Source organism: Leopardus geoffroyi, chromosome C2 (assembly GCF_018350155.1).
Source record: "Leopardus geoffroyi isolate Oge1 chromosome C2, O.geoffroyi_Oge1_pat1.0, whole genome shotgun sequence".
Lineage (NCBI taxonomy): Eukaryota > Metazoa > Chordata > Mammalia > Carnivora > Felidae > Leopardus > Leopardus geoffroyi.
The window spans coordinates 133,172,816-133,185,656 of NC_059333.1; the positions used below are offsets into that span (position 1 = coordinate 133,172,816).

General features: G+C 35.5%; 1 protein-coding gene across 10 annotated transcripts in view; it reads right to left on the bottom strand.

Moving 5' to 3' along the window:
* The window catches only part of ANKRD28 (ankyrin repeat domain 28), a 199,658-nt gene that overhangs the window by 38,395 nt on the left and 148,422 nt on the right, over window positions 1-12,841 (bottom strand). For all 10 annotated transcript variants that reach the window (XR_006718746.1, XR_006718745.1, XM_045503681.1 and 7 more), the window contains 5 exons: window positions 11,579-11,791; window positions 4,820-4,898; window positions 3,788-3,902; window positions 2,448-2,530; window positions 788-851 (listed from right to left, as the gene is read on the bottom strand). Coding sequence is in view for 8 of the 10 variants with exons in the window: in XM_045503681.1 (XP_045359637.1) it covers window positions 788-851; window positions 2,448-2,530; window positions 3,788-3,902; window positions 4,820-4,898; window positions 11,579-11,791 (554 nt within the window). In the remaining 2 variants the exon portion in view is untranslated. The remainder of the gene's footprint in view (window positions 1-787; window positions 852-2,447; window positions 2,531-3,787; window positions 3,903-4,819; window positions 4,899-11,578; window positions 11,792-12,841) is intronic.

Sequence of the window (12,841 nt, forward strand, 5' to 3'; positions counted from 1 at the left end):
TTGGAAGAACAAGAGGACCCAGTCATAATAGTTCACAATCCATCTCTGGAACTGAGACTGACCTAGTGGCAGGTTCAGCACACTTGTCATCTGAAACCACTGGGAATTATTAAGGAATTATTATCAGGAATAAAATTCTTATAAATGATGTTTTTGATAAACCATCATGAATTAAATGGCTTATTATAGATTTAGGATCTAAACGATCAGAAACATTAGATTAGCAGCATGCTTCAGAGACCAAGAGTTTTAACTGAAGCTTGTTTATTCAAACCAACAGCCTATTTTCCCGTAGGAGTAGTATTTAAAACTTTGTCCAAAATCTTTCAATCTCAAATTTTCTTCTTCCTATATATTAGCCCTGAGTAGAGGTTAGACATACACAAACCATCAACACTTTTTTCCCTAAAATTATGACCAAAAACCCCCAAATACTTTCCCAAAGAACACTAATATTACTCAAAACATCTCTAAATGTTTTGCTGGCTCTCATTTGAAGACATATATTCTTTTCACTTATCCAGAAATAATTTTTCTCTGATAGAAAGCAATAGTTCCTTTTACAGTTTCGCTCCATCTCTCCCAATCACAATTTATGACTCAGGTGGAAGATTTAAAAAAAAGCATTTTCTACTATTCTGGACTTTTCTCCTCCCAAACCCTCTTATTACAGTTTGTTTTCTATTTTGAGGCAGCTCAGAACTAATAAAGAGAAACAAAGAGAAGAGAAAAAACTGGCATGACCAACTACCTTCTCCTTTAAAAAGTAAAAATTTTGTTAACATACCCTCCAGCTGCAGCTGCATGTAGACAGGTCCTGCCAAAATCATCTGGGGTATCTATGTCAAATCCTGTAAAAATGGATATATCTTATATAGAATCATAGATATGTTACTTCATACTAAAGTTCTAAGTCAAGAAATGTCAAGTATCACATACACCACAATCTCAAACAAAACTGAATTACAAATAGGCACAAAATTATTGAAAACAGCTTAATAATGTCTAATACTACCAAAATATGCCTCTAGAGGACTGGGAGTTTTAGGACAAGTGCTGGCATACTTGTTTAAAAGCCATAGGATACAATGTTTAGTTGGTTGAGCGTCCAATACTTGATTTAGGCTCAGGTCATGATCTCATAGCTCATGATATTGAGCCTCAGGTCAGGTTCTGTGCTGACAGCATAGAGCCTGCTTGGGATTCTCTCTCTCTCAAAATAAATAAACACTAAAAAAAAGCGCCACAGGATACAATGGAATATTATTCAACAATAAAACAACAACAACAACAACAACAAAGTACTGACACATGTTATAATATGGATGATCCTTGAGAACATTTGGCTAAGTGAAAGAAAAGACCACATCTTGGGTGACCATTTCTATGAACTATCCAGAACAGGCAAATTTATACAGACGGAATGTAATGATTGCTTAGGGAGAGGCAGGAGGAAATGGGGACTGACTGCTAAAAGAAGGATGAGAACGTTCTAAAACCGACTCTAGTGATGGTCACACATCTCTGCGACTATACCAACAAACACTGAACTATATACTTTAAATGGGTGAAATGTATGTTATGTGAACTATCTCTTAGTAAAGTTGTTTTTAAAAGAAGCCATAGGTGCTCTGCTATCTGTGGACTATTTCTAACACTGAGGAGAAATTTTAGACTTCTCTTTCATAGATAAATGGATTTGTGAATACTTGTGGAAATATACAAACTTTTAAAGACTTAAAGTAGAATTAACTTAAAAAATTACTAAGAAAAAAGAAGTGTTGTCTCACACAAAATGTTAATTTTCACTGAAACTTTCCCGTAATTCTTTCAGTAATCGTGAGTATTAACATACAAAATATGTTCAACTTCAACACTCTGAGAAACAGACTATCCTTTAAAATCAATGAAATCATATATATTCAGTAATTCTATGCATTTAATAAGGATCATAGTTTTGTAATATTTATAGAAAGCTATAGACCCTGTTTTGTTTCAAACGGACTATGATTATGGTATTTTAACACAGTAATTAGATATGGTATAAATAATTTCACAAACCTGGGAGATATTATAGAATGGCTATCAGCTCCTAAAAAAGGAGCATGCAAATGAAGATACTCTGTTTCTAGGCATAAAGGGACAATACAAGAAAACTACCATCCAACGAACAGAAACTGCTCTAGAAATAGTCTACAACCCATTCCCCCACTAACAGAAAGAAGGAAATCCCTGAAAGATAAAACCTTTCCCAGATCTGAAGAGAAAATTGAATGTTAAAATTAAAGACCCCAACATCTTCTAAGAGGACTTAATAAATGATTCACATTTTGACATATCTATAAGTAATTTTGGGAAAGCAGGATAAAGAGATTAAATTTTGGGGGATTTCGTGGAGACAAAAAAAAAAAAAAAAAGGAGAATCAGTCTGCAATGGCTCCACTTACCAGAAGAAAGAAGTTTCCTGCAGCAATCTGAAAAACCACTTAAAGCTGCCAAATGGAGGGGGAACATTCCATGTATGCCACGCCTAAAATAAGTAGGACAGTAACCTCAATACAAGAATAATATAGTCATTTAAATAAGTGACAAAGAAACTAGCTACAGTGAAAAGATAATGAGTCCAAACTTTTACACTTTGAAGAGCAATGTGGCAAAAGGCTAAAGGTGACTGCAGCTTATTTATTATCTAGCAATTTTCCTCCAGGAGTAGGATATTTCAACCAGGGCATTATTGTCCTGATGAACTTTGTTGGATGTGGGGGGGTGAGGGGTGGGGTGGCGGCTATCCTGTGCGTGCAGGATGTTCAGCAGTGCCCCTGGGCTCTACCCACACCAGATGCCAGTAACATCCTTCTACCAAATTATGACAACCAAAAATGTCTCTGGACATTGGCCTAGGGTGTGAAATTCAATCCCCCTGCCTCACTCTTATTGAGAATCATTATCACAACACAAAACGTTCAAGAATGTTCACTGTAGTAATTGTTGTAGCAATAAAAAATAGGAAGCAACTTATGTTTGCAAATAAGTCGAATGAATAAACTGAATTCTTTATAAATAATTACATTTTATAAAATGAATGAACTAGAGGTATTTGTAGAAATGTGAAGAAAAAGCCTGAATTTTATCCACGTGGCTAAATCAAAAAAGTTGCAAAAAGTGTACAGTGGCATCACAGTTACAGAAAGTTTACAAGGAGGTTTAAAACATGTTAATGAATATATATAAATGTAATAAAATGTAATAAAAATATAAAGGCACACAAAGGAATGATAAACATCAACTTCAGTAGGATATTTGCTTTTGCAGAACATGCAAGAGAATCCATCTTTCTAACAACATCTTTTATAGAAACTTTTATAAAACAAACAAAGCGAGCTGTTCCTACCAAATGAGGGGGCAAAAGACCTACAGGTAGTAGTATTTGGATGAAAAGGAAAAGCATTCAGCATATAAACATTTTTAGGTCTTTTATTTACATTTAGATTACAAATAATTAGATCAAAACAATGAAGAGCTCTAACCAAAACTGCTTATTATTCATAATCTAGAATGAACTGGGGTAAAAAAAAACCTAAAAATACACTATGCTGCCTTACCAAATGAAATCATACTAAACATCTATTCTAGCACACCATCAACACAAAGGGGAAAAAGCTCAAGCAATGAATACCATATTGGGCACAAAATCCACACTTCTACTTGAAATATCTAGAAAACTACAATTCACTGCCATCTGTGTTTCCCAGTCATCACAGCTATCAACGCTGTGTTAAGTACTTACTTTGCAGTGTCAGCACCACTTGTAATAAGAGTGTTGATTAGCAGCTCATGGCCGTACCTTGCTGCTATGTGCAAAGGGGTGTTTCCATTCTTATCCTCACAGTCGATTACAGCTCCTGCAATAAACAGCATACCATCAGATAGTGGACTAATATTAAGTCGTATCTGTTACATGGAAAGTAACCTAAAACACTATTCAAGCATAAACTAATGAATATAGAGATCTAACTAGAGTTCATTCATAGGACATTTATTGGGCCAGGCACTGCAGTTATAGATCTTACACTTAAAACAATTTTGTAAACTAAGCATACGTTTTTGACATTTTAAAATGACAAAAGGGTTCTGGGGTCCAGTAAGTTTGTAAACCACTGTATTAAAACAAAAGTAAACCTATTTCTTTAGAGCAAGACGTCAGAGCTTTAATGTGCAAACTCCATGTGTCATCAAGATTGCAAGCAATGCTTCAGGAATTATTTGATCATGAAACTACTACTTTTTCTTTGCAGAACCGTAACAGCTATTATTTTGAGGACTACTAACAGTTGCTTGGAACACGGCTTGGCAAACACTAAAGTAATGTACTGAAGAGTTTTTATTTAAAGGTTTAGCTTGGCTAGTGCTACTTCAAATGCAAAAGAATATAAATTCAGAAAATAAATGAAAATCCTAAAAATAGTTCAAAACATTCAAAGGGGGAAAAAGGATACATGCAACAGAGTTTTGTTAACGTGTAATACAAACTGCGATGGAAAGGCAAAGTCTTCTATTCAGCAATGCTTCAAAAAAGCCCACACTAACTGCTGGAGAAATTATATTTATAATTCAGGGGAAACAAAATGAAAATAAATGAAAAACAAATTGTGAAAGATACATATACATGGCATTTTGTACTCTTTATTATTTGATTTTCATAAGATCTGAAATCAAATATTAAAAATATATAGACTGTTATAACAATTCCACAATACCATTCATTTTGTGGATGTTTTTACTACATTTAAGAAAAAAAACAAACAGAAATACTTTTTACCACTCTGGATAATGGTTTGTGATCTGGAGAATCTACCGTGGAGGGCAGTCATGTGCAGTGGGGTTTTCCCATCCTTGCTCTGAAATAATCAAATAAAAGAGATTTAAAATTATTATTACATCTGTCATATGTAATCCTTAGTTTTATTCTGAATGTCCTCTCACATCTTTATTTTGTAAAACTGTTACTCAAACATTAAGTTTAGTTCAAGCTTATGGAGGCAGAACAGTTCAAGCTGTTCAAAATTAGGAACTTTTAATTAATTAATTAATTAATTTTTAAGCATTTATTAAAAATTTTTTTAATGTTTATTCATTTTTGAGACAGAGAGAGACGGAGCATGAACAGGGGAGGGTCAGAGAGAGAGGGAGATACAGAATCCAAGGCAGGCTCCAGGCTCTGAGCTGTCAGCACAGAGCCTGATGCAGGGCTTGAACTCACGGATGGTGAGATCATGACCTGAGCCGAAGTTGGACGCTTAACCGACTGAGCCACCCAGGTGCCCCTAAACATTTATTTTTGAGAGAGAGCATGTGCACATGAGCGAGCATGTGCAACATGGGGGAGGGGCAGAGATGGGGACAGAAGATCTGAAGTGGGCTCTGCACCAACAGAGAGAGACCAATGTGGGGCTCAAACTCCTGAACCGTGAAATCATGACCTGAGCCAAAGACAGATGCTCAACTGACTGAGCCATCTAGGTGCCCCAAGAACTTTTTTTTTTTAAAGTACAGATATTATAAAGCACAAATATACAAAAAACCCTCAATACCTACCATTTATAAAAAGCTATGCATGGTAGATACGGTATAATCTTAATATCTTTCCTATTTCATAGGTGGGTAAACTGAAGCACAAGGATGTTAAATGATTCAACCAAGGTCACATAATCAGTAGTGGTACAGCTAGGATGTGTTTCCCACATTTCAAAAATTCACATTGCTACAATTCTTTCATTCTAAGAAATGCTAAATCCCTCCTCAATAAAGAAAAAAATGAATATCTGAATTAACTCCACCACTATAATTCATTTAGAACACTTTATTAATTTGTTCATAATTATTGATAATAAATAGCTTTTTTCTCAAATGACTTAAATTAATCAGACTGGCTGTGCATGTATGTATTTAATATTCAAGTTCTGAAATTCGAAAGGACTTTGTCAAAACATGCAATATGACTGTTACAAAGGAAAGAAAATATTTTGCAATTCCTAATCCCTCAGCAATACTCAGCATACCTTCTGTGTGTGTATGTATGTTTATATATAAACATATATATGTATATATATATATTCTTTTTTTCTTCCAAACTGAAATGTGGCAAGTGTCCTAAGTTTACATTAAACTTGTATAATGCAGATCTCCTTAAGAAATGCTCCTGTCATAATAATGGAGTGTTAGACCAACTTCATAATTACTTATATATATTTGATTCCATAATTTTATATTAATTTTTTCAAGCAAACAAGCCATCCAATTGGCAGTTTATCTCAAAGAACTTTCAAACCTTTGCAGGCAGTGTGTGCACAGGAGGGAAAACAAAACAAAACAAGCAAACAAACAAGGTAGGCTCTGGAGTCACAATGACCTGTGCTGAATCCCAGTTCTCCAGTTACCACACCAAGATTTAGGAGAAACTGCCTACCGTCTTGAGCCTTCACTTCTCGACTGACAGTGGACACAAATTACCTCTACCTCATAGGTCTGTGGTACGGAATACATAGAATAATCTTTGTAAAACACCCATAAACATACCAGTGTCTGTTATGTTTGGTGTTTTTATCAATGTACCAGTTGTTATTCTTTCAACCAGAAAAGAACAAAACAAAAAGTACAAAAGCATTTTAATAAAGGGATTCTAGTTTGTAGTATCTTTTCAAAATGTTCCCTATATAACATATCTTGATTTTTTAAAGTTTCTTTACTTTGAGAGAGAGACAGAGTGCGCGAGCAGGGGAGGGACAGAGAGAGAGGGAGTGAATCCCAAGCAGGCTCCGTGCTGTCAGCACAAGCTTGATGCAGAGCTTGATCTTACAACTGGGAGGATCAGGACCTGAGCCCAAATCAAGAGTTGGATGCTTAACTAAGCCACCTAAGCACCCCAACATATCTTAATTTTGTAATGTTAATTTTTACCTATAGACAGACATGTTTTAACAAAAGAAAAAAACAAAGTAAAAAAAAAAAAAACTAAACTGTAATATATATTTTGAGTGCATAAAATGATGAACTTTGAAATATAGCTAACATTTACATAAATAGTAAGCACTATGTTCCAGGCAGTTTTATTTTTTATTTTTATTTATTTTTACTCTTTATTTATTTTTGAGAGTGAGAGCAGGAAAGGGACAGAGAGAGAGGGAGACACAGAATCTGAAACAGGCTCCAGGCTCTGAGCTGTCAGCACAGAGCCCGATGTGGGGCTCAAACTCACGAAGCATGAGATCATGACCTGAGCCTAAGTCCAGCGCTTAACCAACTGAGCCATCCAGACGCCCCTGTTTCAGGCAGTTTTAAAATATTTCATATACATTAGTCATTTACTTCTCAAAACCCTATGAGTTACATACTACTGACCTGATTTTATAGGCCATGGGGTTAAGAAATGTAAAAAGGTCTCATAGCTAGTACGCAGTCCTTTACTATATACTATAAGGCTATAGGTGGCACTGGATTAACATTTTTACTTTCTATATACTTACTGATTATAAAAAGTATTCCAAATATACTAAAAAAAAAAATTCAGATTACCAACTGAAAAGTCCACCATAAGCCATGTTAGGAAGGGGGAGGGCACATTTATTTCCCTCTGAATTGGGGAGACAATGGGTAAATTTCTTTTTTAAGTCACCTTAACTAATTTGAGAATCAAATTAGGAGTTTTAAACAAAAAATAAAGATCTACCAACATTCTAAGAGTTGGTTTCACAGGTGACCATAAACAGCAACAACAATAAGTACGCCACACATACTACTTCCTAGATTTAAGTTTTAAATAAAATATTTGGGTATTTTATCTGACCAATATTTATTCTTAAGAATAAGGTTAAGTGGGAAGATACACATTTCAGTGATACAATCAACACAGTAGGGCTCATGTAAAGCAAGGTAAAAAAAACCAGACCTATATTGCTTTTTAAACTCCATTCACTTTATCTCTATGCAGTACTTTGAAAGACAGCCGATTTAAAACCTTATAAATGAATAACTGAATAATTTCAAGCCTAAATTCACATTCCAATTTCTAGTCATCCACAAGTTGATCAGGGACAGAAACACCAAAATGGAGAAAGAGATGACTTGATACAGAGAATATGAGGGCTACACCAAGTAGAATCTTTTATAATGTAAGAGAAGTGTCAAAGCCTTATTAGCTTCTTAATCAAGCAACAATTTGATAGGCACTATATTTGGCAATGATAGGAAACACAGGTGTCTGGAATGAAGATATATTCTTGAGTGAATATACATTCTTATTGGTTGGAAGCACATAGCTATCAATAATTTTTATATAATTTCAGATCTGGAAGGTACCTTAGAAGTCATTAACAACATGGGAATTGTGTACCAATGGAACTTAGCTAGAAGATAGCTGCACAATTGCATTTAAATGGGATGTCGTACATCCCTAGGCAAGATTAAGGCAACTTCTATGAAATCTATTTCTTTTTATCTTTTTTAACTTTTATTCATTTATTTGGGGGGGGGGAGGGACAGAGAGAGGGAGAGAGGGAATCCCAAGCAGGCTCTGTGCTACCAGTGTGCAGCCCCATGCGGGTTTGATCACATGAACCGTGAGATCATGACCTGAGCCAAAACCAAGAGTCAGATACCGAACTGACTGAGCCACCCAGGTGCCCCTATGAAATCTACTTCTAAACCAACATCATAGGTTGTTGCCTTAAAATCTACTTAACCACCACATCTCAATTGCTTTGCTAAAAAATTCCCTTGTGGTGTATAAAATCCACCATTGGATTTTTCTAAATCAATAAAGAGGTAGCTTCAAACAGGACCATTGGTCTAAGCATTACACTATAAATGAGCCTCATGTAGGACTAATTCTCATTTCTATATTTCAAAAGAAAACAGAGTTAAAACAAATCACAAATAGAGTTAAAACAAGAGTCAGCTACATAGGCAATGACATATGAATCATATGATCTATCATCAAATAATATTCAATATTCATGTCTAAATGGCATTGTATAAATAAAAAGCCTAATTTTTACCCCTTAAAGACAGCACAACAGAAACTAAAACATGTGTCACAGCTAATGATATAGGTAAGCCATGATCCTTAATATTTCACCACAAAAGATAATTTAACTATAGTCACTTGATCATAAACAGATCTCACAGAGACTAAAAATATTTGGTTGTGGGGCGCCTGGGTGGCTCAGTCAGTTAAGCATCCGACTTAGGCTCGAGGTCATGATCTCACAGTTCATGAGTTTGAGCCCTACTTCGGGCTCTGTGCTGACAGCCCAGAGCCTGGAACCTGCTTCGGATTCTGAGTTTGAGCCCCACTTCGGGCTCTGTGCTGACAGCCCAGAGCCTGGAACCTGCTTCGGATTCTGTGTCTCCCTCTCTCTCTGCCCCTCCCCCACTTGTGCGCAAGCACGTGTGCGCGTGCGCTCTCTCTCTCAAAAATAAACAAACATTAAAAAAATTAAAAAAAAAATCAGTTGTGATCTTTTGAGGAATGTTAAGACCTAATCTGTATTAAAAAAATATTACTAGGCTTTTGAGGAAACAATTAACAAATTTCTTTCCTTCACAAATGTTTAAATACTGTTCTGGTCCCCAATTATCCAAACAGCAGGAATTCTTCAAACCAAAACAAGGAGTTCAAATTTATTATCAAAAATTTTTAGCCATTTTTTAGATGATTAAAAAAAACTTTAGTATGTAATATGACTGAGAACTGTAAACTTGAAACATATATTAGGTATTTTAAATTTAAGCATATAGGGGGCGTCTGGGTGGCTCAGTCAGTTAAGCATCTGACTCTTGACTTGGGCTCAGGTCACGATCTCCAGGTTCATGAGTTCGAGCCCCATGTCCGGCTCTGTGCTGACAGCGCGGAGCCTGCTTGGGATTCTCTCTCTCCCTCTTTCCCGGCCCCTCCCCTGCTTGCTCTCTCTGAAAAATAGAAAAATAAACATTTAAAAAATAAAAATAAAAAAATAAACCTAAGCATATATATAACAGGAGTTCTTTATGATACCTTATATCATATCCTTTCCTTCCTTAAGTATAGTACACATAAATTTTGTCCTGTAGCTGAGAGGGTAATTTATAGAGCAAAGGCCTAATTATATATGGACTTGCTGCTATTGCAGCTGTCAGACAGGAAGTCAGTGGCATCACTAAAGGCTTATCTAAAGTTAAGAGACATAAGAAAATGGATTCTTTTCTCTACCAGTCTGAAGGACACTGGCTCATCATACCCACAAAAGATGAAATCTTAAGAAATTAAAGTTCTGAAAAACACATTTTAAGGTTCAATGTTTTCACTAATCTGAAACAGTTCAATTTTTTTTTGTGCTTTTCTTTTCTTCATAACACAAGATATGGACTGGCAAATACTCAAATAATGAACTGATGAATTAACACAGAATCAATGAGAATATCTTGGAAAAATCAAAATGATGATTACACATTATAAAGTAGTGATGTTCAAAACTGTGGCTGCATGTGGCTTCTCATAGAATTATATACTGACAGTACATTTATCGGGGCTCCAGAATTCTCACGTATTTCAAAATTCAAATGCTCATTCCTAAAAGGAACTGTAACCAAAAAACAAAAAACCAGCTATTCCTTACATGTAACACATTGATACTGGTCTTTCAATTTTTATAAAATTGAAAAAAAAAAATGAAAACAGAAATGTTGAAAGATTACTGTGAACACCCATATACATAGCACCTAAATTCTATCACTAATATTCTACTATAAGTGCATCATCATATACCAGCGTGTCCACCCTGCCATCCACCCAATTATTTCATGTTTTTCAAAAGTCGCAGATATGTCTAAATAGGTTGGTATGCATATCATTAATTAGGGTTCAACATCAGCTTGGTGTGTTACCTCCTAAGGGAAAATTTATAAGCAATGAAGCACGTAAATCTTAAATGTATTATTTCATGAGTTTTGACAAATGCTTATTTATATAATATAAAGCCTGTCAAAATATAAAATATTATCATCACCCCAGAAAGTTCTTCTATGTCCCTTTTTCATCAATCCCTCCTCACAGGGGCAACTGTTTTATTTCCACTACAGAATCTGGAACCCAATATAGATGGAATTTCATCTGTTCTAGAACTTCATATAAATGGGAATAATATGTATAGTCTTGTGTAAGGCTTTGACTCAGCATAATACTTTTTTTAATGTTTATTTATTTTTGACAGAGAGAGAGAAACAGAGCATGAGCAGGGGAGGGGCAGAGAGAGAGGGAGATAAGAATCCGAAGCAGGCTCCAGGCTCTGAGCTGTCAGCACAGAGTCTGATGTGGGGATGGAACTCATAAACTGTGAGATCATGACCTGAGACGAAGTCAGACGCTCAACCAACTGAGCCACCCAGGCGCCCCGACTCAGCATAATATTTTTAAGATTCACCTGTGATCTTTTGTCTATCAGTATTTTGTTCCTTTTTATTGCTGAGTGGTATTTGTTATCGATATTGTTTTAAACACCCAACTCCTACATACTATAGTATGGATTCTGATTTTATTTCATACCTTCATATTGACATCAGCCCCATTGCCTACTAGAAGCTCTAAACACAACGCTCCATGTGTTGATGCAGCAGCAAAGTGCAAAGGAGTAAATCCTTTTTCATTCTTTTGATTTACATTAGCACCACAGTCTATAAGTTCATTCACTACAACATCTTGTCCATTATAGCAGGCTACATGAAGAGGTGTATTTCCATAGGCATTTGGTTCATTCATCTATTGGAAGAAAAAAAATCTCAATGTTATGAAGCAGTCTTGCTTCTTGCTTCAAGAATGAAGGTTATTTTCGCACTGTTGTGGTTGCAATCAAATTATTAAAGTGAGAAACAAGGATAAATACACAGATAAGGTTTATAATCATAAAGTTCTTTTAAAATAATGAATATTCACAAAAGCATTTTGGTGTGAAATAGATTTTGTACATTCAAGGAATGTAATTTATACATACAATGTCTGCTTCATGACAAAATTCAATGATTTCGAGAGAGATTTTAGGAAAACGAAAACTAAACGTATTTCTAAAAGCTTTCAAAGTAAGGTACAGTTTTAAGAGTTAAATCTAAGAATCATGACAAATTAATGCAAACTGAAAACATGCATATTTTCAATCTTTTCACTTGAAGTTGTTAATGAAGATTAAGATTTTAAACAATGAGTGGCATCTTTTTCTACTTCATTTTTGCAACAAAGTTGGAGTCTAGATATTTTCCAGCCTTTCATGTTGATGCTGTAATAAAATGAATGTGTTCAAACGAATATGCTCAATGTTGAGAAGTAATTCTTGCAGCTCAAGTTTCTTTTTCATTTTGTTTCTAATAAAATAGGTGAATGCTTTATAGTTTTTTTTCGTTTTTTTTTTGTTTTTTTTAGAGACAGAAAGCATGTGAGATAGAAAGCATGTGAGTGGGGGAGAAGGGCAGAGGGATAGAGTAAGAATCTTAAGCAGGCTCCACACTCAGCCCAGAGCCTGATGGAGGCTTAATCCCATGACCCTGGGATCATGACTTGAGCTGAAATCAAGAGTTGGATGCTCAACCAACTGAGCCACCCAGGTGCCTCTATATGGCTTTTGTGTAAAGAACCAGACCTTTGTCCAAAGAGATATCTGGCCTTTGCCCTTGTCTTCTGGGAGGTAATCTATGGCATACTTGATAGAAAGGTCCTTTATTTAGGGTGGGAGCTGGCTACACTGGATCTTAGAATAGGCTTGGCCACAGTCAATAGTCTAAGGGCAGGATCTGACCATGCCACATAAACCAACTGTGT